We start from the raw sequence: 24,312 nt of genomic DNA, 5'->3' as shown, positions 1-24,312 counted from the left end.
GCATTTATACAGACCTCGTTCATATCAGTGTTGTTTGATAATATTAAAAATCAGGAAGACACAAATCCTCACATGGTAGAAATCAGATTAGCTTTGACAGGTTACACCAGACAAGGGCTCAGGCCAAAATGTATTATATCCTATACACAGCAAACCTTCAAAGCTCTGTATGAGTCACTGCAATTTCAAACCCTCATTCTCTATAAGAAGGTATTGTTTTTGCAGGAACTTGGCATTAGCTTGTGGAACTTAGACAGCACAGTAAGAAATTTCCAAGCTGCAACGAGTTTTAAAACATGGTAAAGCAGACACAGTTCACCCCACACTTGTCTGGCACTTAATCTACATAATATTTGTGTTCTCCCAACAAAAGTGTCTGGATCTATCCACACTGCAGCTGTACGCTGGATGGAGTTGCTTCACGCCCCAATAAAACAGGTGTCTCATGAGTAGCTGTACCTGGTCCATCTGACAGTAATTTAGGAATTAGGCTTTTACTATTAGCACTCTATAATCAGCTCATTGTGTGATTGCTAGTCTGCCCCCCCTGCCATTTTCTTGTGTGTGCATGCCGCGATGAAGAGACGGGGACGCAACTTGATGCAAGCAAAGTGTCCACTTTATTGTTCTCTACACAATCCTTTTATACTGTTACATACATTACAACTACTATCGTGGATTATACTGATTGGTATACCAACTAATTAGCTCATACATATTACAAAAGCTGAGCTCATGATAGGTTAGTAAGAAAGCATGCATATCTTATCTTAGGTCCTTGTAACTACATGCCTTTCGTGTTAGGAAAGCTTCGCGCGACTATAACAAGATACTGTTGCCAAACCACCAGTTCCTGTGCTTTGTTCTTACACCCATCGGCTGTAATTTTCCACAACCCCCCAGTAACTTCCCATGCTAACACAGCAGGTCCAATAACTAAAATCAGCACATTGCCTATAAATACAGCCAAGATAACCCACATCTCCCCCTTTTTGTTTTCAAACATTTGCTTCTTCCCAAGGTCGGCGCCCAACCAGTTCGAGGACGTCTTGCTTCTGTACTGGGAGTTTTCGGGAGGTCTTGTGCTTGTACAAGAAAAATCTTATTTACTGAAGCGGTTATCGACTTTTGTAAGCACTGCAAAATACATGGAATCGTTAGTAATAATACACAAATTACTAAAAGGATCAAAATTCCCTGTTTAAGTAAATCTTTTATCCACCCTGTAATTCCCCAAGAAGCTAGCCACCCATCGAGTCCATCCATTCCTTCCTGCACATTGTGAATCCTTTCTCGTAGTTCTGCAATCTGTTTATGAATGCTCACAGAGTGGTCAGATAGATTCATGCAACACATTCCTTCAAATTCTTGACATCCATGTCCGTGGGCTAGTAAAAGGAAATCTATGGCGGCACGATTCTGTAAGACTACATGTCGTAAGCTATCTACATCTTGAGCTAATCCTGACAAAATGTCAGAGGTCGTGTTAAATTCTTTGACAGCCCAGCATGCCAATTGTTTTATTTTATTCCAATTGCTTGCGGCCATTCCACCAGGCAAAAATAGGGACAGAGCTATAGTAGATCCTAAAGACCCTAAATTGATGTGATCATCGCAATCTGGTTGTAATTGTCGCAATGACCTTTTTGATCTGGTACTATTGCTCAGGGAACGATTAAGCACGTCCCTCATATGGGGTGCGAACAGCGTAAGTCTCCCAATATAACAAGGTCCTCCCACAGGTTTAAAAGGAATTCCGGGCCATGCTCTATCTCCACAAATCAAGAAATAGCCTTTTGGCAACCTTACCTGTCCAGTGATATTGGCCACATCTCTAGTCCCTGTATTCATCGAAATGTTCCAATGACCAGAGTTACCTGACACGTTTTGATAATGAATCAGTGAATCTAATGTCTCTTTGTGACCATCTCGAATCAAATACCCAGTCCAGCTATCACCAAAATAGACCACTCCAGTCCCGTTAACAGGAAGAATCTCCGGACTCATATTAGAGCAATTTTCGCGATTTGAGATGTTCTCCCATTCCCCCTGTGGAGGGAAGGAGCCCCAAAGTGTCAGTTCCTGAAACGGTAAGTGATTAGAGAAATTGAGCCTTTGAATTAAGCCTTGCTGGAGCATGGCTCCCTGCTCTACTGGCCAGTCGCTACTTTTTATACACCATCCGTCACTGTTATTTCTCCTCCATTGCCAATATGAGGAATTGAGTACATTCGACAAATCAGGGGTGTTAACGTAACCTCGAAAATCGTCTAGGTGTACATATGGGTACCCAATTAAACATGTTCTAAACGGATCGCTTACTTGCGCCAGGGACAGACAAAAGTCTGTGGTCCCAGTACGATTTGCCCACGTGAGCCACACATTAGTACGAGGGTCAACATGATGTAAATCAAAGCTAAGACCTAAGCTTATAGTACTTAACAAAAAGATTAATACTTGGCCCATTCCTGCAGGCTCTTAGTCTTCCTTCTGTTTCTCTTTTTCCGACACCTCCTTTTTGTTTCCTCCCACTTATCGGGGTTTACTTCCCAGGTCTGTGGTACTGGAACAGATTTATCACATTCAATGGCTTTCCAAAGGACAATATTTGATTGCTCAAAAATATACCTATGCCATTTTTCTAATTTTTCCTGATAGGAGCGAGTTCTATCGCCCTCAATTCCAGTTTCCACTGACAGCCTCTGTAAGAGCCCTTGATAATCCTGCAAACAATAGTCACACCACCGTTTTACGCGGCACCTATTTACCCACTGTGGTCTTTCGCAGTCAGCACAAATTCTAAGGATCCAGAAATTGCACACTTCGCAGTCTGGACATTGAAGCTCTCGCTTATCTGTTTCTGAGACGGAATTCATTCGGGAGCAACGTTCTCCTCATCGAACGCAGGTTCTGGAGCGTTATCAGGAGACTGCCGTTGCAATGTTTCTCGGAAGGGTCTCACGTTCTTTGCTGGGATCCAGCGAGGACCTCTCTCTGTGGAAACACAAGCATAGCCTCTACCCCATGTAACAAGGGGATAGGGTCCCATCACTTTACCTGTTTCGGGGTCCCGGATCAATACTGGCGGCTTAATCTTGGGTTCAAAAAGGGTGTTTGTGCTAAAATGACGAACTACTGGAGGATTGCTGTCTAACAGGGAACAATTCAAAAAGTTAAAAACATACAAGGCTTTCTGTAAGCGCTCCTCTGGTGTAGCAGCCCCTATTCCCCCTTTTTGTTTTAATAACAAACGTAAGGCCTGCAGCATTTTGATGAAAAAAGGAGTGGCTGAGTCGAGCTTGCGCTAATCGATCTGGTAACACCTGCACTGGTAGCGTAAGCAAATCCGCTTGTCGGTTCCCTTCTGCAATAAAACCAGGTAGAGAAGTGTGAGATCGGACATGCATAATAAAATAAGGGTGAAGGCGGGAATCTAACAGGAAAATGAGTTCTTGTAACAGATTGAACAGTGCCGCATGAGAAATGCCTTTTTCGCTTCCTCCCGGACTGCTTCTAAGGCTTCTCGGGGGATATCCCTTGCCTGTCCGGCCGGGTCTGCATGTTGCCCAGTCCCAGTAAGATGTTCTATGGTTAAGGCAGCTAGGGCAGCATTCGCATGTCCCGCATACCCCAACAAAATTGTCTGCAGCCCCGTTCTCCATTGAGACTCCCACATTGTATATTGCGTCGGGGTTAATAACAATCGCGCGAGAGATTTTAAATCATGTGGGGTCATGACATATGTATCGAATACAGAAGATAAAAGGCTTGCAAAATAAGGAGAAGACAACCCGTGCTCGGTAACCGTACGACGCAACTCCTTAATCACTGAGAAGGATAATGCTTCCCATTGAGCCGCCCCCCCCCTTCCTTGATATATAACAGGCGCTACTATAGTCCTTGCTATCTCTAACTCCCCCTCCTTTAAGGCTTGGCGTTTGATCTCTCCCCAGACATTATGAGGATCAGGAGGGAAAAGATCGGGTTCTTTTTCGGGATCAACAGGTCCGGGATCAAAGGGATCATCCTCCGGGGGATACCCCGCTGCACAGGCCAAGGGGGGTGGTGACGGTAATGATGGTGCAGAGGGCTTTGTCTCCCCTTCTGAACCTCGTTGGCTCTGCTCTTGCGCTTTCACAGTCTCAAAAATTTTTCTCCATCGTGGGAGCATACGTTGCGCTTCCTCATTTCCAGAGGTAGCTGCATCCCATAATTTCACCCGTACATCGTCCCAAAGTTCCCGGGTAAAAATCGAAGAAGCAGTAACTGTAGGGATCTTAACCTGGACCCATTTAAGGATCAGCTTGAGGTCCTGACCCGAAAGGGTTTTTCCCCCATGCTTATTAAGTAAAGCTTTCATTAATTCATAAACGTCTCTTTCAGGGGAACTCGTCTGATTCCCCATTTTGCTAGTTTCCCGCAGCTCACCTCTCGTTCCAGACGGGGGTGATGACTTCAGTAGCCGGCTTTTCCCTGCTCCTTGTAGCAGCGTTCCCAGTTCTGCGGGACTCGCAGCACGCCACCAGATAGGTGATTATCAGCCTCCGGCGGAGTCTTCACCAAAGATCACGTCGGGGTCACCATTTGCCGCGATGAAGAGACGGGGACGCAACTTGATGCAAGCAAAGTGTCCACTTTATTGTTCTCTACACAATCCTTTTATACTGTTACATACATTACAACTACTATCGTGGATTATACTGATTGGTATACCAACTAATTAGCTCATACATATTACAAAAGCTGAGCTCATGATAGGTTAGTAAGAAAGCATGCATATCTTATCTTAGGTCCTTGTAACTACATGCCTTTCGTGTTAGGAAAGCTTCGCGCGACTATAACAAGATACTGTTGCCAAACCACCAGTTCCTGTGCTTTGTTCTTACACCCATCGGCTGTAATTTTCCACAACCCCCCAGTAACTTCCCATGCTAACACAGCAGGTCCAATAACTAAAATCAGCACATTGCCTATAAATACAGCCAAGATAACCCACATGTGCATTTGCATGTTTTAATATTTTCAATATGAAACCATTCTTTTGTGCCTTATGACTAGCACACACAACCGAGACTTAAAGAATGGAGGCACACACAATGGGCCAAACAGCTGGCTTTGTGTTGCCTTGGTAGAAAATGTCTAATTACAGCAGAGTACACATGCCACCGTTGATGGCAACACATTTGTATTAAAATGCCTTTGTTCTGGGTAGAGTCCTATCATTTATCTAAAAGACGATTATTTTCCCTTTCTCCTCAGAGCTTTTATTAAATCTCTAAGCAATTTCAAGCCATTAGCCTACAGATACAGGCTTATTCAACAGGAATGCATTACTAGGAGAATGGCTGTCTGCCTAGCTGTAATTGGCACTAGCTACTCATGTCAGGAGTCCCAGCTCCAAGGGGTATGGCTCTTCTCATTTTGATTGATGCTCGAGTCCCTTAGTGTTGCTGCCAAGAGAGGTTGTAATTCATGCCCAGATGATTCTGCTGTCACTTTTTTCTGTATACAGTGCCTGTCTTTTTCTGGGTGCACTGGAATTTCTGGGGCTTATTTCCATTACTGCCAAAATCCACTTGATGCTGGAGGGACTGCTTTCTAATACAAACTATTAATAATTGAGGGAAATGTCTAGGTGGAAGAGGATCAGTGTGAGGAAGAAGCTGGTGCAGATGGCCCTTATACATACCTCTGCTCTTCCTTCTGTGATTGGTGGTAAACAGGGCACATCTGCAGTCATTTCTTCTCCAGGCTGTGATCTTGTCAACCTGCCTTGACATATAAGATTGATCACATCATCTGTGTTCTTTTTGTCTATTTAAATTAAGCTATTTGAGCTAGGAACTGATTTACCTGCCTGTATATACTGTACTAGATGTAGTAGGACAAGCATAATGACACCACTAAAATGCAAATACACACTAAATTTTATCTCAATAAAGATTTTCCAGAATGCTTTGCAAATCTGTGGCATCCGGGCTGAATTTCTACTTTGCAGGATCAAATATCACTGCCTCCAAGAGAGGTTAGGACCAGTTTTGAGAAAGCTAAGAGAGACTTTCACACCTGGGACAAAAGGTCCTCCAAAATAAACTGAAGAATGCAGGTAGAACTCTTCTTCCAGCAGTGCAGAGTATGGATATGTGGGCAGTGCATTGCCCAAACCTAGGATTAGGGTTCATTTCAGAAACATCTTAACAAGAGACAGAGTAAAAATAGAGTTCAAAAGGCCTTATCAAGGTGACATTTGCGTCTTGGACTTAGACACTCCTCCCAATGCTCTGTTTTGCAATCACACAGGCCTGAATCTCTGTTTCTTTACCAGGTTCAGGTAACACTGAGGGTTCTAAAAAAGAGAAATCCCTGGGCAGTAGTAGAAGCACAGTTGTTTGAAAAGGGACTGGCAAACTGAAGGGATGCAGTGGGAATTCACCACCCAGCAGCATGTGCTCTCACGACCTAGAAGAATTCCCAGCCCCATTCCACCTGAGGGCTAAGGGTCACATTAGAATCAGTTCTCTAGGAGAGACAGCAAGAGCAGCATTGAAAAAGCACCTGATCACTAAAACAAGAGCTTATTAATGTCTCTTCCAGACAGAACACTCAGGAATTGTATCGGGGTAGTCTACCATATCCCAGTCTCACTCCACTGGGCAAGTTTGATCTGTGTGCTGATACCTGAACTATTGCTGTCTAACCCTTCTAGTTACCAGACTACTTTGCTCCTTAGCCAAAACTACTACTACATTTTCTTTTAATCATAGTAAAGGGCAAGCCACCTTGCTGTTCAAGGGCCTTCATATTTTTCCTCTAGTTTGTTTACTTACCCTGCTTACCCTCAGGCTTTGTAGAGCTCTCTCACACCTGCACTTGAATCCTCTGCCCTTTCCTCAGCTTATTTTCCTAGTCTGCAGATACTCTCATCATGCTATCTCTGCTTACTTTCATTCACAACTTCTTACTCCAGATTACAGATCTCCTGTATGAAGAAACTGCTGGAAACATTTTTCTGGTCCTGAAAGAGTATGAGGTTTAATTGTGTGTCAGAGCTCTGATGCAAAGCAACATGCTTCTTACCATTGCTCCTCAGAACAACATGCACCAGAAGAGGATTTACTACCAATATATTCCAGTAATTTTCATGAGTCATAGTTCCATCTCTGCAAATGTATATGGATAACTCAATTAGCTAGGTTATATTTACTTCCCTGCCCCCCCAAAAAAAGATAATTTTAAAAAGGCATGCACTGAAACACATTGAAAAATGTTTGTACCTAATTTTCTGCAAGATATTTAGATTTATAAACAAAGGCAGTTTCTTTTTTCCATCCTACCCTTGTCTGCTGTTCTTCCTGGACCTGCAAAAGATGGGATGGGCAAGTGAACAAAGATAGGCTGGAGCTCAGAAGTCCAAGGCTGAGATTTGTGCAGTGTCATAGATGTACTGTGTGACATTTCATCCTCACAGGTGAAATGGAGAAAGCAAGAACATACTTCTCTCACAGAGATGGCATGGTACACTCAAGTACACGTGCAATAGGAGGCACCTAATATGAGGGTAAATTAAAGAAAAGCATAATGACCCATCCCTTACTTTGACTTATTTTACAAGATTAAAGAAGGTAGCTTTCATAAATCTAAAAGCAAAGATAAGACACATGTATGACTAAGTTTTGCATCTGTAGTGACATTAGCTAGAACGAGATTATAATGGCTGTAAATCATAGATACTCCAAAATTATAGGTACAACACTATTGTATAGGCCAATCAGTCCATCCAATGGCAGGATTTCCAATGGAAACTATTCCCCATGGAATTAGTTTCCTGATGGAAACTATTTATCTAGCCTACTTCTGGACTCTTTGTGGCTTGAGGCAGAAGGTGATCTTCAGATGAGGCCATAAATGAATTTTTCCCTATAGCACAATACAATTTCCTGAGCATGTCTGAATCAATTTATTTATTTCCAACAAGAGACTTTACCATTTTTTTCCTACCAATTTGAAGCAGATGGCCTCATTTGAAAGCTAGTGACCTGAGGACATATGGGGTTTTTTCCACTCACAGGTCAACCACTCGTCGCTGACCTTGATGAGAAAAAAAAATCCAAATCCTGAAAGAATTTGCATTGCTAAAGGAAAAACAAACACATTTTAAGTGAGTGGCTCAAACTATGATTCCAAAATTATCCTGTGAACAGATTAGGCACTTAACAATGAAACAATGCTCCTTGGTATCATTCATTACAAGGGATTTCAGCCCACAAGCCATCTGTAGCATTATGTGACAGTTAACTCAGGCTGAAGCCTGCTTCTGGATTCCCTTTCAGAGGTCTCAGCCTGAGCCAACAGCAATTTGCAAAGGAGGATGGATCTTTCTGAAGGCAAGATGTTACCTTCTCCCAAGCATCTTTTCTACAACACGTTATGTGTGCATGATTGTAGAATGCAAGAAGAACTCAGGAGCTGAAGAGGTAAAAGAACTCCTAGACACAGACTGCTCCTCCATTTCACTGTCTACTCCCTGTCCTAGTTCCAAGAACAATCAAAAAAAGCTGCAGCTGCTAGTGGGGTATATCAATTACTTTGTTCATGGCAACTTACACAAGGAAACCTTTCCAGGTTACTTCTCAAGCCCTGATTGCTATAGACATGCCTAAATACAGTAGTTGATCAGCTCATGAGCAGTATGATTGGCACTTCTCTCAATCTACTTTATGCAAAATGCAAGGCAAATATTATAAAAAATCAGGTGCAGTTTTCCTCCTATTCATGAGGGTAATATTTTTTCCTTGAAATCCCTGCCTGAATATCATTTGTGTTGTTTAATCATCTCATGCTGAATCCCACTACAGGACTGATGGACTTAACTTCCATATCTCTATTTTCAATTTGCTATGCATGGTGTTATTGCTGAAAACCTTCATTTTTTTGCTTCCGATTTATTCTTCCTGAAAAACCCAAGAGCACATGGCAGTCTCTCACTGCAATATTTAGTTACAGCTGGTCTGATTTCCAGAGCAGTTTATCCAACTGTTTGTTGGGAGATAGATTACCACAGAGCATAAGAAAAGACCTCATGAGAACACTTAAAAGATGGGAAAGAATAAGTTAACTTTCACAATGGAAAGATATCGGAAGTGGTCCTAATGTTTTTCATGGTATTCATATATGATGTGGCACGAAGTTATTCAGAGCAGTGAAAACTAGAATTGACAACTAAGAGTGGCAGAGGGCTCTAAATGATAAGTAACTGATCAAAAAAGCATTAGATGAAATTCAGTGTCAATAAATGAAAACTGAGGAACACAGAGAACTTCATTAGATGCATAAAATGTTGGCCTGTAAATTAACTCTTACTTCTCAAAAAGAGGTTCTGTAATTCAATAAAGACATCAGTTCAGTGTTCAGCATCAGCCAAAGAGGGAAACATTATTAGAAAAATATGAGATAGAAACACTGGGAAAAAGAGATGAGAAAGTGCATTGTGCTGTGTTATAATGCCTTGGAGCAGTCAAGGCCAATGAAAAATAAGAAGATTTCAGATGAGGAAAAATTAAAAGATAAGGGATCTTGATATTGGAGATGAGACAGAAGAAAGGGATATTACAGGCAACAACAAAATCATTACTGACATGGAGAAGATAAACAAGGAAAAACTTTTTGTCATTTCACTCAACACAAGAGCTAGAAGGGACTCAATCCAATCACTGAGCAAGAGTCTTAAACCATAGTCAGTATTCTGTTCCCATGTCATTGCTTCAGGACAGTACAGGGGTCAGAAGTATAAATGGTTAAAAAAGTAACAAGATTTATTCATGTAAAAAAATTCTTCAAGGGCTCCTAAACACAAAAATTAGGGTTATAGCACCTGTCTCAGGAAGTCCTTACACCACAGATTTCCAGAATGTGGGAATAAGAATAGGAGAAAACCGTTTGGTTCATATACTTTTCCCTAGTCAATGTCTACCGGACACCATGAAGAAGAGTGTACTGAGCTAAATGGACTGTTAAATTACTTGATACGGTTCATTTACTAGTATAGCTATTCTTAGGTTTGAACACCTTTAATCTCATCCACCTCATCATGATTTTATACTTAGCAGAGGAGATTTATCAGTCAAGGATTCTCATGCTTAGGCAGAACGTCTTTTTGTGATCCATCATGCAGTGAAGGCCAGAAGTTCAGCATACACAAATTCACAGGCATGAAGTCATATACTATATTCTTAAATTAAGTTTGGTACAGATTAAGTGGTGTCTCCTCATGGCAAACAAATAGGTTTGGAATGTATCTTCGACTAGGTCTGATATTTTGGGCTTTATCATTCCATCACCCTGTTTTGTTTAGCAGTTTTGTAAAGTAATTGAAGTTCCTAGTTTCCTTAGTAACATGTGATGCTCCTCTGAAATCAGTTATATGCTCTGGAAAGAATGTTGTCCTTTCCCAGGTTTCTGAAGAGTAATGCTGTATGTGACTTTTTAATATAAAGTAACACTGTTTAAACATGTAAAATATACATTATAGGGTTTTGTAAATTGACAAGTATTCTTTATTTTCTATCCCTCTCCACATGAAAATTCATATTATCTGTTCAAGTAAGGAAGTGCTATTCCACACCATCAAAAGCAGTAAAAAACTGACTCACATCAAAAGCAGTAAAAACTGACTCAGAGTAAATATTAATGGCACTTTACAAAATACTAATATAAAAAACAAGACATAAAGATGTAGATCATGTGCGCAAATCCAGGGGAGTGTTTCAATAACTAGGGAAGGTAAGTACAAACTCTTTTCCAAACATAAAGAGTGTTAAACAGACCTGTTTCAACTGTTTATGTATTTATTTTGTTATGTCTGTTGACTTCAGCATGTAAGTTTTCTGGGTTAAAGAAAAGATTTAGTTAACTCTTGCAGAATGTTTTCAGAGACTTGCCTTTAATTTCATTAAGATATGTCAAGTTACTTCAGCTGTTGTTTGTGAATTTCTAAAATACGTATAAATAATATGTAACTGAAGGGGAATGTCACCCTGAAATGAAGAACTAACTCTGAATACAAACCTCAAAAGGTGTAAATCCATACTAGAATCAGTACCACAGATCAATACTCCAATGTAAGTCACAATTCCATTGACATCAATAGGCCAAGTTAGCAGCTGACATAACATGAAGTAACTCTGTAAGGGAAAACATACTTATGGGGCTTTTCTCCAGATATGGGTCTGCATAAGTGGGAATTTTTTTTAATTAAAAAAATAAATGCAGAGAGAAATCTTTCACATTTCATTTCATACCAGCAAGAAGACTACACATTACCTCTTCTTCCATCTGCTCTTGTCAAACACTGAGGAAACACATCATGTTGCTGACCTTAGAGGCTGCAATTTACCCACTCGCTTTCCATGCAGCATTCCCCATTACAGGAGGGTCACTGATTTACTAAAGCAATGGTAACTCTCACTAGCAGGCACTGTCTTTGAATAAGCTGATTATTCAGAAGTGCAATATGCCCCTCAGTGCTAATACTTGACCTCTTATTTGTTCTTTTCCTCTTGTATCTGGACCAATTTGTGCTCATAAAATTACTTTGGGCCTTTTCTATCCTCCAGGATCATACATTTCCATCACATGATTGCTTCCTTACACAATGGGATAGTAATCAGTAATTGATGACATAATATTTCCCTTCTGTAGCTAATTAGCTTCCTGATTACACTGCTGCCATCAGGAGCATTCAGATGCCATAGATTATGATGCCAATCAGGGCTCTCAGCCAGGAAATATCTAATACTTTTAGTGCTGGTAGGTGTAATGTTTGCTGGAGGTGTGTTAAGGAAGCTTTTTTAATTCTCTAACTATGTGTCCTTTTCCAGATGCGATAGGAAGCCAAGGTTTCTGCTACGTTCAGTTGATAAAAACATGATGGTGTCTCCACATATATTATCTTCTAACTCTGATATACTTGCTAAGTTTCATTTGCAGGTTTGGGTAAATAGACCAGATATTTGAATCTAATACGTTATATTCTTCCTTATGTAAGCTAGTATGAAGAATTAGTATGTGGTACAAAGTTATATTCTATGCTACAGAAGGGATTCAATGGAGGCTAAAATGATTTTTTTCAGGGAGTTTGCCATCTATGTCAAATGTTCTGTGATCTTCATCTGGCAGATACTCAATTTTAGACAGTTAATATAGTACAAAATTTAGACAATTAATATCACAGAACCACAGAATGGTTGGGGTTGGAAGGAACCTCTGGAGATCATCTAGTCCAACCCACCTGCTAAAGCAGGTTCACTCAGAGCATATCATACAGGAATGCATCCAGGCACATTATGAGTGAAACAATAAGAAATATAGAAAAAGTCCTTGTTAGTGACCCTCATGGAAGCTGGGGCAGATAGGATGCCCATGTTAAATGATACCAGTACAAATTTGTACCTTCATCTATCACCTCCAAACTTTGTTTTCCTGAACATGCCCCTCCCTTATACATATTTATGTTCATGTATGTACATTTAAATTAAGCTAACGAAAGAAAAAGATGAGAAGAGGCACATTCCAGAAGTGGTTTGCTTAACTTGGATTTCCTTGAGCAGAGAACAAGTTTTTACCATTAATGTTTATGTGAAGGTCTTATGTGTCACACACTTATGTTCTAGTGCAGCCATATGAAAGATTTTGTCAGAAGCACCACTGGAGACAAAAGTAAGAACTTTGTTGACTACTAATATATTGCTACATGACTGGTATACACCATATTTTCCAAGTACATTATTAGATTTATCTAGTTATTTCTAAGAATTTCCCATTCACCGAGTCTGACTATGATACTGATTGCCTTTGATAGATCACCGAATGTAGAAGAGATGTCTTCAAAATTCAGGATTGAAACTGTTCCTTGTAAAACTGTCCCTGTTCGTACAGGGATTGTGTCAGACTTGGCATTAATAATGGGCAAAATTAATTTTCTTAGGTATTCCTGCATCACTTTGTGTGTGTGTTGGCTCTCATCGAGAAAGTGAAACTGTCATTAATGAAATGTCTACAATCAAAACCAGTATAATTTTTCTAGTTTTGATCAATGGTAATTTTATTTTTCCTAAATATGAGGATTCTTCTTCTAAACCCCTTCATTCCCATGACAGCATTGATAAGATTAATGTTGATGTATTATCTTGCAAGTCTTGGTCATTTTTCTCAAAAAGTCACCCTAATACAAATGACTAGGGCATTAGAAATAAGTTCTTTTTTCCTATGAGAGCTGGTCAATATCCTTGAAGACTTTCTTTGCAAACTATTGTTCGGAAAACTTTAAGTGCAAGAGCTTGGAAAAGTAGAAGACTGCACAAGGGAAGCTGTGTTCTGTCTTCTACTTGGAGGAACTAAATAGACATGATAAGCAACAATTTATATTTTAGAGGTAGTATTACTTATAATAACCAGAGAATTATTTCATTCATCATAAAATATTTTATTACATGCTCAGGATAAAAACCCTGAAATAAATCAGCAAACATTCAATCCTGCCCTGGCAAACACAGTGCATCTGTACTTCCAAACACAATGTGTTTGAAATTCCTGATTGCCTATATTTTGTTTGTCTCACAGTCTTTGCTTCCTAAACAATCTAAAAGATATCAGTGGAGGTCAAGATCATGGCAACAAAAGGTGTCTTTATCTAGGAAGAGGTTGCATTTTTTTCCTTACTTGCTGTCATGGAGGCACCCTAAAGTCAGTTTTAGGCAGACAAGTTCCAAAACCAACTTTTTTCTGTCCAGAAAAGTGCAGCCAATAAACAGACTAGAAACAGGGTTTATACAATTAGTTAGCACTCCAACAACATAAAATAAAGGTTTGGATATCAGTGGAGGAGATTATTGGGGTGCAGCAAAATGAGAATAATGAGGATCCACAGCGTGCATGCACACACTCACAAGAGCCCTCTGACTCCAGGGTAAACTATCACTCACCTGGGTTAGGCAAGGACTCACACTTGCCTGGGTTAGGCAAGGACTTATTTAAGGAGATTATCACCCACCCAAACGAGCAGGTGAGGCGCTTCTAATCCCGGGAAGTTTCCTTAGACGGCGTTCCAGTCTAAGGGGAGGACTCCAGCTCAGCAGACCCGCTGCTCCAAGAAGACCACACAAAGGGAATCTTTGTCGGGAACCTCCTTTTATAGTCTGACCAGATCTGGCTGTGGCCATTCCAGAAGCTTCTCAGCTTCTCTGGGCCACTCCTCTCCTAATGACCTTGCCAACCAACTCCAGGTCCCACAAAAGAGCCATTAACTTCCCCATTGAAGGCTCCAGTTCTCAGAGGGAGATGTGCAACTTCTACACCAGTTCTCAGGGAGGAAAGTGCAACTGCCACACTTGCAAACAGAATTAAATACCGGTCAGGAATGTATTGGCTTTTTGAAGGTTCAGTTTCATATAGTGAGAACATGTGTAAACTATCTGTAACTCACCAGGCTAAATTTCATAAAAGAAATAATTCAAATAGAGAATGACAACTGGGAATGGTTCAAATCCTGGAAGATCCCACAGGCATAATCAGGCAAGAAAGATAAATATCAGTAAAAAAAAAAAAAGCTGGCCATAAACAGTGACAAGCTTGTTTCTGTAAATTAATGTGTGTGTGTAAAAACAGATGAAAAACAGTAAATAGACAGTTAAAGGTATGTATTTGAAGGTGTAACTTTTATAAATAAGTATATATCACAGTTTGTGAATTGTATAAAATGTCCAAAATTTTATTACAAGGTGAACTCAATAACAAGAAGAGTTTGAAGTGCTTCTTGGTAAACGGCAGAAGTTTCTTCTGAAAACAGACTTTCAGATGTTCGGAAACACAGAACCCAGTTTTCTCAATGGGCAAGAGGTGATAGAAGAGAGAAACCTCACTGTCACCCAATAAGCGCCAAGTGCACTTTTTTATTTATCCTTCTATCCCATTCCAGTTGTAGTGATATGTGAGCACACAGTCCAAGCTAATTCCCTAAAACAAGCTCATTTATAATGTCTTCATTGCTTTCTAATGTATATCTATGATCTATATTACCTTTCATCTGGGAAAAATTGGATCCTAATTTTATTAATAGCATTTACTCTCCACTCTATACATAAGAACTTGAAACCTCTCACAATGTCACAATTCCTGTTACTACGTATTCCCCTCACAGCATTAGAGAAGACTCTAATTAAATCCAGCCCTTAGTATATGTAGCAGCTACCGGAATGAGTGATGACAGTAGCTGTCCTTCAGCTTTAACAACTCTGTAAAATGGAACAAGGAGAGTGTCCAAGAAAACCCTATCTATATACAAGCGCTGTCTACCAGACTTGTGCTATAGGGTTTCACTTCAAACTTTGCATTTTTGCAGCATAAAGCTTTGTTCTCTTTCTCTTACATACTTTGGGATTGCGCACAATAAAGTTTTAAGGTACAGGCTGGGGGGATCTGGTTCATCTCTCCTCAGGGCCACACAGCCAGAGTACAGACTGCAATGTGCTCAGGGTGTGAGAATGGATTTTGTGTGTGGGACCTCCAAATGTGAAAACTGTAGCTCTTGGACCAGTTACTTATTGCCCAGCTGCATATAATACATGGGATGCTGGAGCAAAAGACCAGGTATAAAGCCTATAAAATATCACTGCAATTGAGATTGTATTGCTATTCTTCCTCAGGAATGGTCTTTCCCTCACAGGACCAGCACTACAAGGTCTCTAAAACAGAGAGAGAATATACAAGTGATCTACCACAGGAGGCAGTTGCCAAGTAGAGCTCACACCTCTGCATCCTAAATGTGCACATTGTTGCAGAATATTTTTTGCACACTTTAACATATTAGCTCAATGCATAGACTATATAATGCCTTTTTCTGACATGCAAGTTTCACATCTTTCTTTATCTGTATTTAAAAGGAAGGCGTGTGGGGCACCTGAACATCATCATTTGCTGCTGTAAGTACATTTTATCAATAGAAAAATAAGGGGAATGAGCAATTTTTATAGAGTGTAAAAAAAAAACACTATAAAAACATCTACCCCACTTTCATCCTATTTGGGAAGAACAAGGGACAGACCCCTTTCTCAGTTCCCACTGCAAACCCAAGATAGCAGAAGCAGCCTCTTACACGTAGCTAAGCCTTGCCATGCCATCACTTCTTTGTACACCTCTGAATTTCCTTTTGTGTACATATATGAACAAAACCTTACACATGCAAATGTTCATGGAAAAGAATACAGAGAAAAAAATTTGTGCTCAGCCAGCTCAAAGTTATTTTGCTCTTGAATGGATTATTAATTGAATATGTTCCCACTTTGCTCTGAGCTCCAACTTTTAGACAAAGCAGTGTATCAGGAACTTTAAATTGCATCTATCCATCTGAACACTTCTAGCAGTATAAGCACTGAATGCCTCCTATGACAGTCAGGATGGACAAGATGAATGAATTAATCACATCTCCATCATTAATTTGAGTGATTTCAATGCAGCCAGACAGCTATTTGCCGGTAGTAGCAGCATCTCTGTGATGCATTACTTTCTCTGACTTGATATGTTTCTTAACGGAAGCATTAGACAGAACTGAGCAGAGACATGGAGCTGCTCAAGCAGAATGAAATGGTGTCAAATCAAAGCCACCTCAGTTTACCCATTAAGAGTTCATGGAAATCCTGTCAAATTCAACCAAAGGCCAAAGTAATTAAATACTTAAGTAAATAAATAAATACTTACAAGAACAAAAAGACAGAAACACACCTCTCTAGTGCTCTACTTCTCTACTTCTCTACTTCCTACAGAGTTTAATCATGACACTTTGTTGTTCAGATGAATCACAGGATACTCAAACTACTGAGTTTGTCTGAGACATAACTGTGGATAAATTTAGCAAATGTAGCTACTGGCTTTCTAATTAATCTTTTTTGATTCCTATGGATTCCTACCCACTGGTGAGTGGGAGGAAGGAAATTTAACTGGGAAATTCATTATCTGCAGAAGTGTTTCAATGTAACCAACTATGAGTATTATGAAGTCCATTTCTACTCTCATTCCAGATCCACAGACTACAGTAATACCGATATAGGTACTACTGATTTATGCCTGTAGAAGCCACAAAGCAGATACCAGTGAGTTTACATATTTCTCTCCACAGTTTTAGTATCCTCTTTTTCATTTTATTTTTAATGTCAATAGTATTGTTTGGGGTTTTGTTTTTGTTTTCCCCATGTTTGTTTTTATTGAATTGTAGCATAATTTATTCTTGTGAAAGCATCATGATCATTTGTAAGTTGCCTCCAGTTGTCATTTACATTTCCTTCATTTACATTTCCTTTCCTTCTGAACAAAAAAACTATTCTTTAAGGCTAGCTGGCAAGACAGTGACTACTTTTCCAATAGTCACTGCAGTTGTGAGACTACAGCAAAGTGTTACAGCAGTTCAGCTAGAGAAAACACACTTGATCACGGAATTTGAAGCCTTGCCAGTGGAGAACAGAGGCATGAGATATCAACATGGTGCATTTTAGCAGTTCAGGGAGATGTGAACTTATCATGAATACATCCAGAAAATAAACATTTCCTTATTTCGTATGACAAAAAGGAACATTTTGATTCCCATCATTCTAATGAAAAATACTAAGCGTAGTTATTAGCCTGCTAGTATGTGAGAGGACGTTTATCAGGCAGAAAAGGATTTCACAGCACAACATCATTTAATGGAAACTGTAAAGGGCTTTTAACCAGTGGGAAATAAACTACATTCTTCCACAAGTGGGTCAAATAAGGAGATACCAACTCTCAAATTCTGGTGCTCCCTGTCAGCCATTATCCCAGGTCCTTCCTTTACCCCTACGACGTTGAAAACTTTACCTTTCTCTGGAATACCTCCATGTTCCTCATGTCCTTCATCCCAATGCAAAGATGAACCTCCTCTCCACAATCAGTCTAGTCACTGTATTAGCTGGACACTAGCAGACTGAGGACATGCTCAAACAGCTTCCAAGCTTTGTGTGCAATATTTTGTCAGACACAAGCCAAGCAGAACAGTTAACCATTGAGTCTACACTGCAGCCTTTCCTTCTGTGGGAGCTCTAATTTGGATCTCACTCCTCAGCCACCATTTTTCACAAAATGTATATGAAAGCAATTTCATTTGATACCTCTGCTTCCTTGTGAAATGCAGTTGAAACTAGCCAACAGATTTGACAGTTACTTAGGTAAGTATTAGGAGATGAACAGATGAACAAACAGGTGGAAAGCCAACATGATCACATTACTTTGCTTCCAGCCAAAAAAATAATTTTGGAAAAATTGCATTTGCTGCTACAAAAAGGGTTTTGTGGGAACTCTTCCACAGGAATGTAATAAGTTCCTCTATCAGCGTTGTGTACCATCTTAAACTCTTGAGAAAAAGAAAAAAAAAATATTCTTTACTAAGCCCACACCATGCAGATAGAGTTGAAGAACCTGATACTGCAGTCATGCTCTTGCTGATGAAGCACAGAGTACTAGTGAAAGGACAGTCCAACAACAGGTACCTAACAGAGCTGCTCCCTTCCCAAGACCAAACTGAGGCACACTGGGGTGGATAACCAGATGCAATCCTGGATGTGCTATCAATCACACAAATCTGTTGCTCTTCCAATCTACAAGTCCAACACTCATGCACATTATGTTCATTTTCAAGATGGAAACTTCGAGAGATTTCTGTTCATTTCAACTTTTATGCATTTCACTGAAAGCAAAATAAAATGGTCAATGCAGAAGAAAACTAGACATTTATTATTGTGAATTCAAAATTCTGCGGATCAAATTTTCAGAATCAATATTTCTTGGCCTAACATTGACATGCTCTGATTTAAAACAATTTCACTAGATTTTTACTATGCATCTTTCATTAGTGCTCCTTTCTTTGACTTTTACTGAAGTTGTCACCAACTTGCAACATTGTCATCACTTTAGGGAAATTTTATCACTTTTGAAAAGCGGGGGGTATTAAACTGCCTCTCCCCCAAGGTAAAATGAGATTCTTGACTTTGTCTTTTGCATTTTCATTAATGTGCTCTGTAGCTCTAAGCAGGAGTAGATTTTCAGTTCTGAATGCTGACATGAAGAACTGAAATAATGGTCATTATTATAGTCATCAGTCATTTTATTCTGAGTTATGCCTTGAGGATGCTTCATACAGTATATTCAACTGTCCCTTGCAGGACATCTGAGTTTGTTCTGAATTCTAATACCTTTTTCCTTTTTTCTTTTTAATTACTGTAGATTCACTTCTCCTCATCTCTTCATCTTATATATAAACTGTTCTTCTTGTTCTGTCTTTCAACTTAGTACAAATCTTCATAAAACACATCCACTATTTCCTAGAAGACTTTCACCCTTGCACATTTTTCTTTTATATGATGTGATGAGTTGACCCTGACTGGATGCCAGTTGCCCACCAAAGCCATCTATCACTCCCCTCCTCAGCTATACAGGGGAGAGAAATTATAAAGAAAGGCTCATGGATTGAGATAAGGACAGGGAGAGACCATTCACCAATTACCATCATGTGAAAAACCTACCTGACTTAGGGAAATTAGTTTAATTTATTGCCAATCAAATCACAGCAGAGTAATGAGAAATAAAGCCAAATCTTAAAACATATTTCCCCCACCCCATCCTTCTTCCCAGGCTCAAGTTTATTCCCAGTTTTCTCTACCTTCTCCCTGTCTAGTGGCTCAGTGGTATGGGAACATGAGTTGCAAGCAGTTCATCACACATTGTCTCTGTTGCTCCTTCCTCTGCAAGGGAAGGACTCCTCACACTCTTCCCCTGCTCCAGTGTGGGGTCCCTCCCATGGGAGATAGTCCTCCACAAACTTCTCCAATGAGTCCTTCCCACAGGCTGTAGTTCTTCATTAACTGCTTCAGTGTGGGTCCCTTCCACAGGGGGTAGTCCTTCAGGAACAGACTGCTCCAGCATGGGTCTCCTGTGGGGTCATAAGTCCAGCTAGGAAACCTGGGTGAAGACTGCGGGCTTCTCTCTTCACAGGGTCACATGTCCTGCTAGGAGTCTGCTCCGGGATGGGCTTCCCACAAGGTCACAGCCTCTTTTGGACACTCACCTGCTCTGGTGTGGGGTCCTCCATGGGCTCCAGGTGGGTATCTGCTCCACCACAGACTTCCATGGACTGCAGGGAGACAGCCAGTCTCATCCACCATGAGCTGCAGTGTGATCTCTGCTTCGGTGCCTGGTGCAGCTTCTCTCCCTCCTTCTTCACTGACCTTGGTGTATGCAGAGCTGTTTCCCACACATCTTCTCACTCCTCTCTCCTCTGTATTCTGCTCTGCTGGAGTTTTCTCCACACCATTTTTAAATATTTTATCACAGAGGTGCTACCATCGCCACTGATGGTTTGGCCTTGGCCAGAGTCGGGTCCATTTTGGAGCCAGCTGGCATTGGCTCTATTGGACACATAGGAAGCTTCTAACAGCTTCTCACAAAAGCCACCCCTGTAGACCCCCCACTACCAAAACCTTGCCTCACAAAACCAATATATACAGATGGTTCTCTGCTTCCCATGTGGGTTTCTTCTCTTCCTTGTAATCACAGAAACAAGAAGAGGAGAAGACCAGCTGAGTTTCTCCATTGCCCTGGCTCAAGGGTAGGACTGAGCTTTATGATATATTTTCGATACTTTTTTCTGTTGCATCTGATGTGTAGACAGAGCAGGCCAGGCTTTAGTGCATGCGGATTGCTCTGACGCTGTTAGCTCCAGTAGAAAATTGGTCATTTACGCAAATCAAAATTTGGTCCACTTTGGCCCAACGTCCTCCCTCCTAACCCTGCCTGCTTGCATACTTCAACCACATTTTAGATACAGTCTTCTCAATTGTACATTCACTAGGTTATGGATAAATATATGCTTATGCATCTCATACTAGCAAAAAGGCCTCATGTAATTTTGATCTTTTCTTCAAAATCCCTGTCTCACAGAATCAGGGGAATATATCACTGTTGTACCTTGACAATGTAAGGTTTGAGGTTTTTTTTATGAGAGGGCAACATGGGACTCAGATCTACTCTAATCTCAAAAAATAGAGGTAAAATTATAAAGCCTTAAGGCATGTTTTTATTATAGGTTTTAGAACTATTATTTTTAACATACCTCATGATTTTCAAGGGCATGACTCATCATTCTAGAATTCCTGGAATTAACAGTACCGAGTGACAGTAAAAACAAAGCTCCGTCATAGCATAAGCCCTTAGGCAATATTGTGGCAATAAAACAAACACTATCTTAGAGCTAGGAAGTTATTTCTAGGTCCCTCTGGGTGTCAGCAGGACTTAAGCAGAGTACAGAAATAAGTGAATTTCACAGTGCACCTAAGACTTTGTGGTACATCATCACAGCTTCTGAGGAATTAATTCTGCTCGCAAAGAGAAACTTCTACCTCCACAGCACAGCAAAATTATCTAATGAACAGTTTTATTATGAAGCCATTATCAGGTGAGTTTCTACACAGTGTTTACACCTTTCCTGTCACTATTGTGGCTATAGGCATTCCCTCTCCAAAGAATACGTTAGGGTTTTTTTGTATCGTTATGAATGGTGAATTATAATAGAAACCAGTTCTGCTGCTTGATAAACTAAGTATCATTTGAAGTTCTTACAGTTTTATTTAAAAACTCACAAACACATGTTTGTTTTGCTAGGACAATGAAATGCCATTTAACTACTGAAATCCCAATTAAGTAAAATTCTGTGCTGGTTCTGCTGATGTAAATCAGGCTATTAGACAGGCAGCGCAAATGAAGATGCAGAATTGGTTCCAACCATTTAGCTGTTGCTAATTGACATGAAACGGAAGGCAACACATTGAATTTAACATTGTCTGTATAGACAGTTTAGTAGTCTTTTTTCATTGCAAGAATTTATGGACTGTGCAATGATAGCACCAGTGAAAACATGACATTGTAATAGTGTGATGCATTGTAATGCTTTATCCTTTATTGTAAAGCAATTAGGAAGTATGGAGGTGATGGTACATTACCTCTCACATTTTTCAATGAATTTTTCCATACTGCTGTATCCCATGGGACTGCTGAAGCTAAAAGCAGTGGAAGACTTACCAAGGGAACCTGGTCACAGGGGTAAGGTGATATTACAGTCACAAACAAAAGAACCTCAAGAGTCCAGATTTCCACATGAGAATCTCCATGAAGCAACATTTATCCCTCTAAGAGTCATTTGTAGATGGCTTGCCATTCAAGTGCACATCAGAGCAAAAAGGCCTAAATAACACATAGGGAAAGAAAGATATCTAAAATTTAATTCAAGGAAGTTGATAGCTTGGCTGAGGAAAGGCAGAACTCAGGAAAACAATTAGGGAAGAAGTTGTTTAGAATTTGCATCTCAAAGAGATTTTAACATGTGGGCTGAAAGGCAGTAAATCACCTGACTTATGTTTGAGAGCTTGTAAGCTCACTTACAGAGTCCACAGCCAAAACCCAGTCAGTCCTTAATTTTAAATAAGAAATCAAGAACATTAACCACTCAGGAAAGTATCCTATTACCCATCCTGTGCAGTTTCAAGTGCAGCTTTCTCTTTCTCTTCTGCTGAGGCTTTCCCATTTCATATAAACAATATAATGTGTTAACATTAGGATACAAATGACTGAGCAGATCAGTAGTTAGGAGCATAGCTAGTTCAGGTCCTGTTTCAGTGAGGAGTTGGGTATTTCCAGCAGAAAAGGTTTAATGGTAGATGTTCAGAGCACTTGACATCAGAATGTATAATAACCCATAACACTCGAGTGCTTTAGGTTTAAGATACTTCTCAGAACAGTAGCAGTCCATCCTTCAAATAAGGATGAGGAAATTGCTGAACCAAACCAACCACATAGTTGGTGTAAACAGCTCATCACAAAGATCCACACTGATCACAGAAACATTGGTATTTTTTGTTTGCTGTACTATTTTTAGCAAGAAACTAAATTGTGTTAAGAGAAACTGTTCTCAGATTCCTGAAAGGGCAAAAAACAAAAAAGTCTAACTCAATATATATCTAAGGGTAAGATTAAATTTTAAGCTAGGGAACATGTTTGCCATTTTAGGTGTCATTGAATGTCTAAACTTAACTGTCCCCTGGCTGGGGTTTATGAAGTATGTCCTTCCACAGATCAGGAAGTGCCTAATTGCTAGACTTACTGGCATTCTTTTGTGAAGTTGGCTAAGGGATCTGAGGACAGGAAAAGAAGCCGAGGGTAAAATCATGATCTCTCAATATGTCTAGCAGAAGATATACCATTCAGCATGAAACAGTTGGGGCAGAGAAAGAAAGATGGAATAACTTGAGTTTAGGAGATTAGTCAGCCACTAAAGATAAGAAGAAGAAACTTAAATCTATTATCTATTTCAACAAAGAAAGCCTTTTGTCAGAAAATTATTCTGGCAAAACTGAGGTGTTTTAAGATGTTAGGTTGTAACTGAGAAGGTTTTTGGAGAATTATAATTTTCAATATAGTGCCTGCATATTCTTATCAATGCACTTGTATTCTGTGATCATTTCCCATAAGCATTTCTATGATTGAGTTTCTCTGAAATGAATATTCATGCAAACTATACATATTAGCTTCTATATGTGAATGCTTGTATGAAAAAAAATTAAAATGCACTTTCTGCAAGCATTTACATCTGAAATGAATTACAGTCAGCCAATCATAAAGTGAAAGCATGATCAGACACATGAAGGCAACATGGTTCCTTCTGGAGTGCAAGTTGTCATAAGTCAAATGGTTTAAGTGCAGAAAAACACAGGACATTCAAGAATGTTCTCAAATGAACAGCATCTTGAATGTATTTGTATTAATTTCTTATATATTATGGTACTCTTTATTTCAAGAAGAATTTTTAAAGAGTGAAAATATTCTTATGACAAAATGAATTGGGCCTACCTATACTCATGTTCCTCCCAGGCAGAAGCAACAGAAATTAAAATGTTGCAGGGCTCATACAACAGGGTAATGAGAATTTTGGCTGAAATATGTATTTTAGTAAAAGGGATGCTTTCTTCTCTGTTAGGTGTGTTGCCATGAACAGTTGAAAGCAGAGGCCTGGAGGTTTACAATACGTCTCTATTTTTAGAATAAGGACTTAGGGTAATGGATGCCCGAGTCTGAAGAAAGTAGCACACAGAAAACTGAGAAGCATGCCATTCCACCTTTTGGAGATGTCTGTTTTTTTCTTCTCGTCTCAAGTCGGAGTTTGAGGTGGAAGAAGTAAATGAACTTCCATGTAACTTTCCCTTG

At 39.8% G+C, this 24,312-nt stretch overlaps 1 protein-coding gene across 5 annotated transcripts; it reads right to left on the bottom strand.

Moving 5' to 3' along the window:
• Positions 1 to 601: 601 nt before the first annotated feature.
• Positions 602 to 5,009, bottom strand: LOC135579102 (endogenous retrovirus group K member 8 Gag polyprotein-like). Of its 5 annotated transcripts, none has more exons than XM_065058161.1 (3): positions 4,429 to 5,009; positions 2,769 to 2,994; positions 602 to 2,082 (listed from the first exon to the last, which is right to left on the bottom strand). In XM_065058161.1, the coding sequence occupies exons 2-3, from the start codon at positions 2,874 to 2,876 to the stop codon at positions 955 to 957; spliced, it is 1,236 nt and encodes a 411-aa protein (XP_064914233.1). In that variant the 5' UTR covers positions 2,877 to 2,994; positions 4,429 to 5,009; the 3' UTR covers positions 602 to 954. The 5 variants fall into 5 exon arrangements, with proteins under 5 accessions (XP_064914233.1, XP_064914237.1, XP_064914236.1 ...); XM_065058165.1 differs by lacking the exon at positions 4,429 to 5,009 and having other exon boundaries at positions 602 to 1,137; positions 1,810 to 2,082; positions 2,769 to 4,422; XM_065058164.1 differs by lacking the exon at positions 4,429 to 5,009 and having other exon boundaries at positions 2,769 to 4,422.
• Positions 5,010 to 24,312: the final 19,303 nt, after the last annotated feature.

This window comes from Columba livia, chromosome 3 (assembly GCF_036013475.1).
Source record: "Columba livia isolate bColLiv1 breed racing homer chromosome 3, bColLiv1.pat.W.v2, whole genome shotgun sequence".
Classification (NCBI taxonomy): Eukaryota; Metazoa; Chordata; class Aves; order Columbiformes; family Columbidae; genus Columba; species Columba livia.
This window is presented reverse-complemented; position numbering and strand designations above follow the sequence as displayed.

What these genes read in the sequence shown, in the direction of transcription:
- LOC135579102 (XM_065058161.1), bottom strand. Translation starts at nt 2,876, where the DNA reads ATGAATTCCGTCTCAGAAACAGATAAGCGAGAGCTTCAATGTCCAGAC. An exon ending in ACTGCGAAAGACCACAGTGG is followed by an intron (nt 2,083 to 2,768) that starts GTAAATAGGTGC and finishes TTACCGTTTCAG; the next exon opens with GAACTGACACTTTGGGGCTC.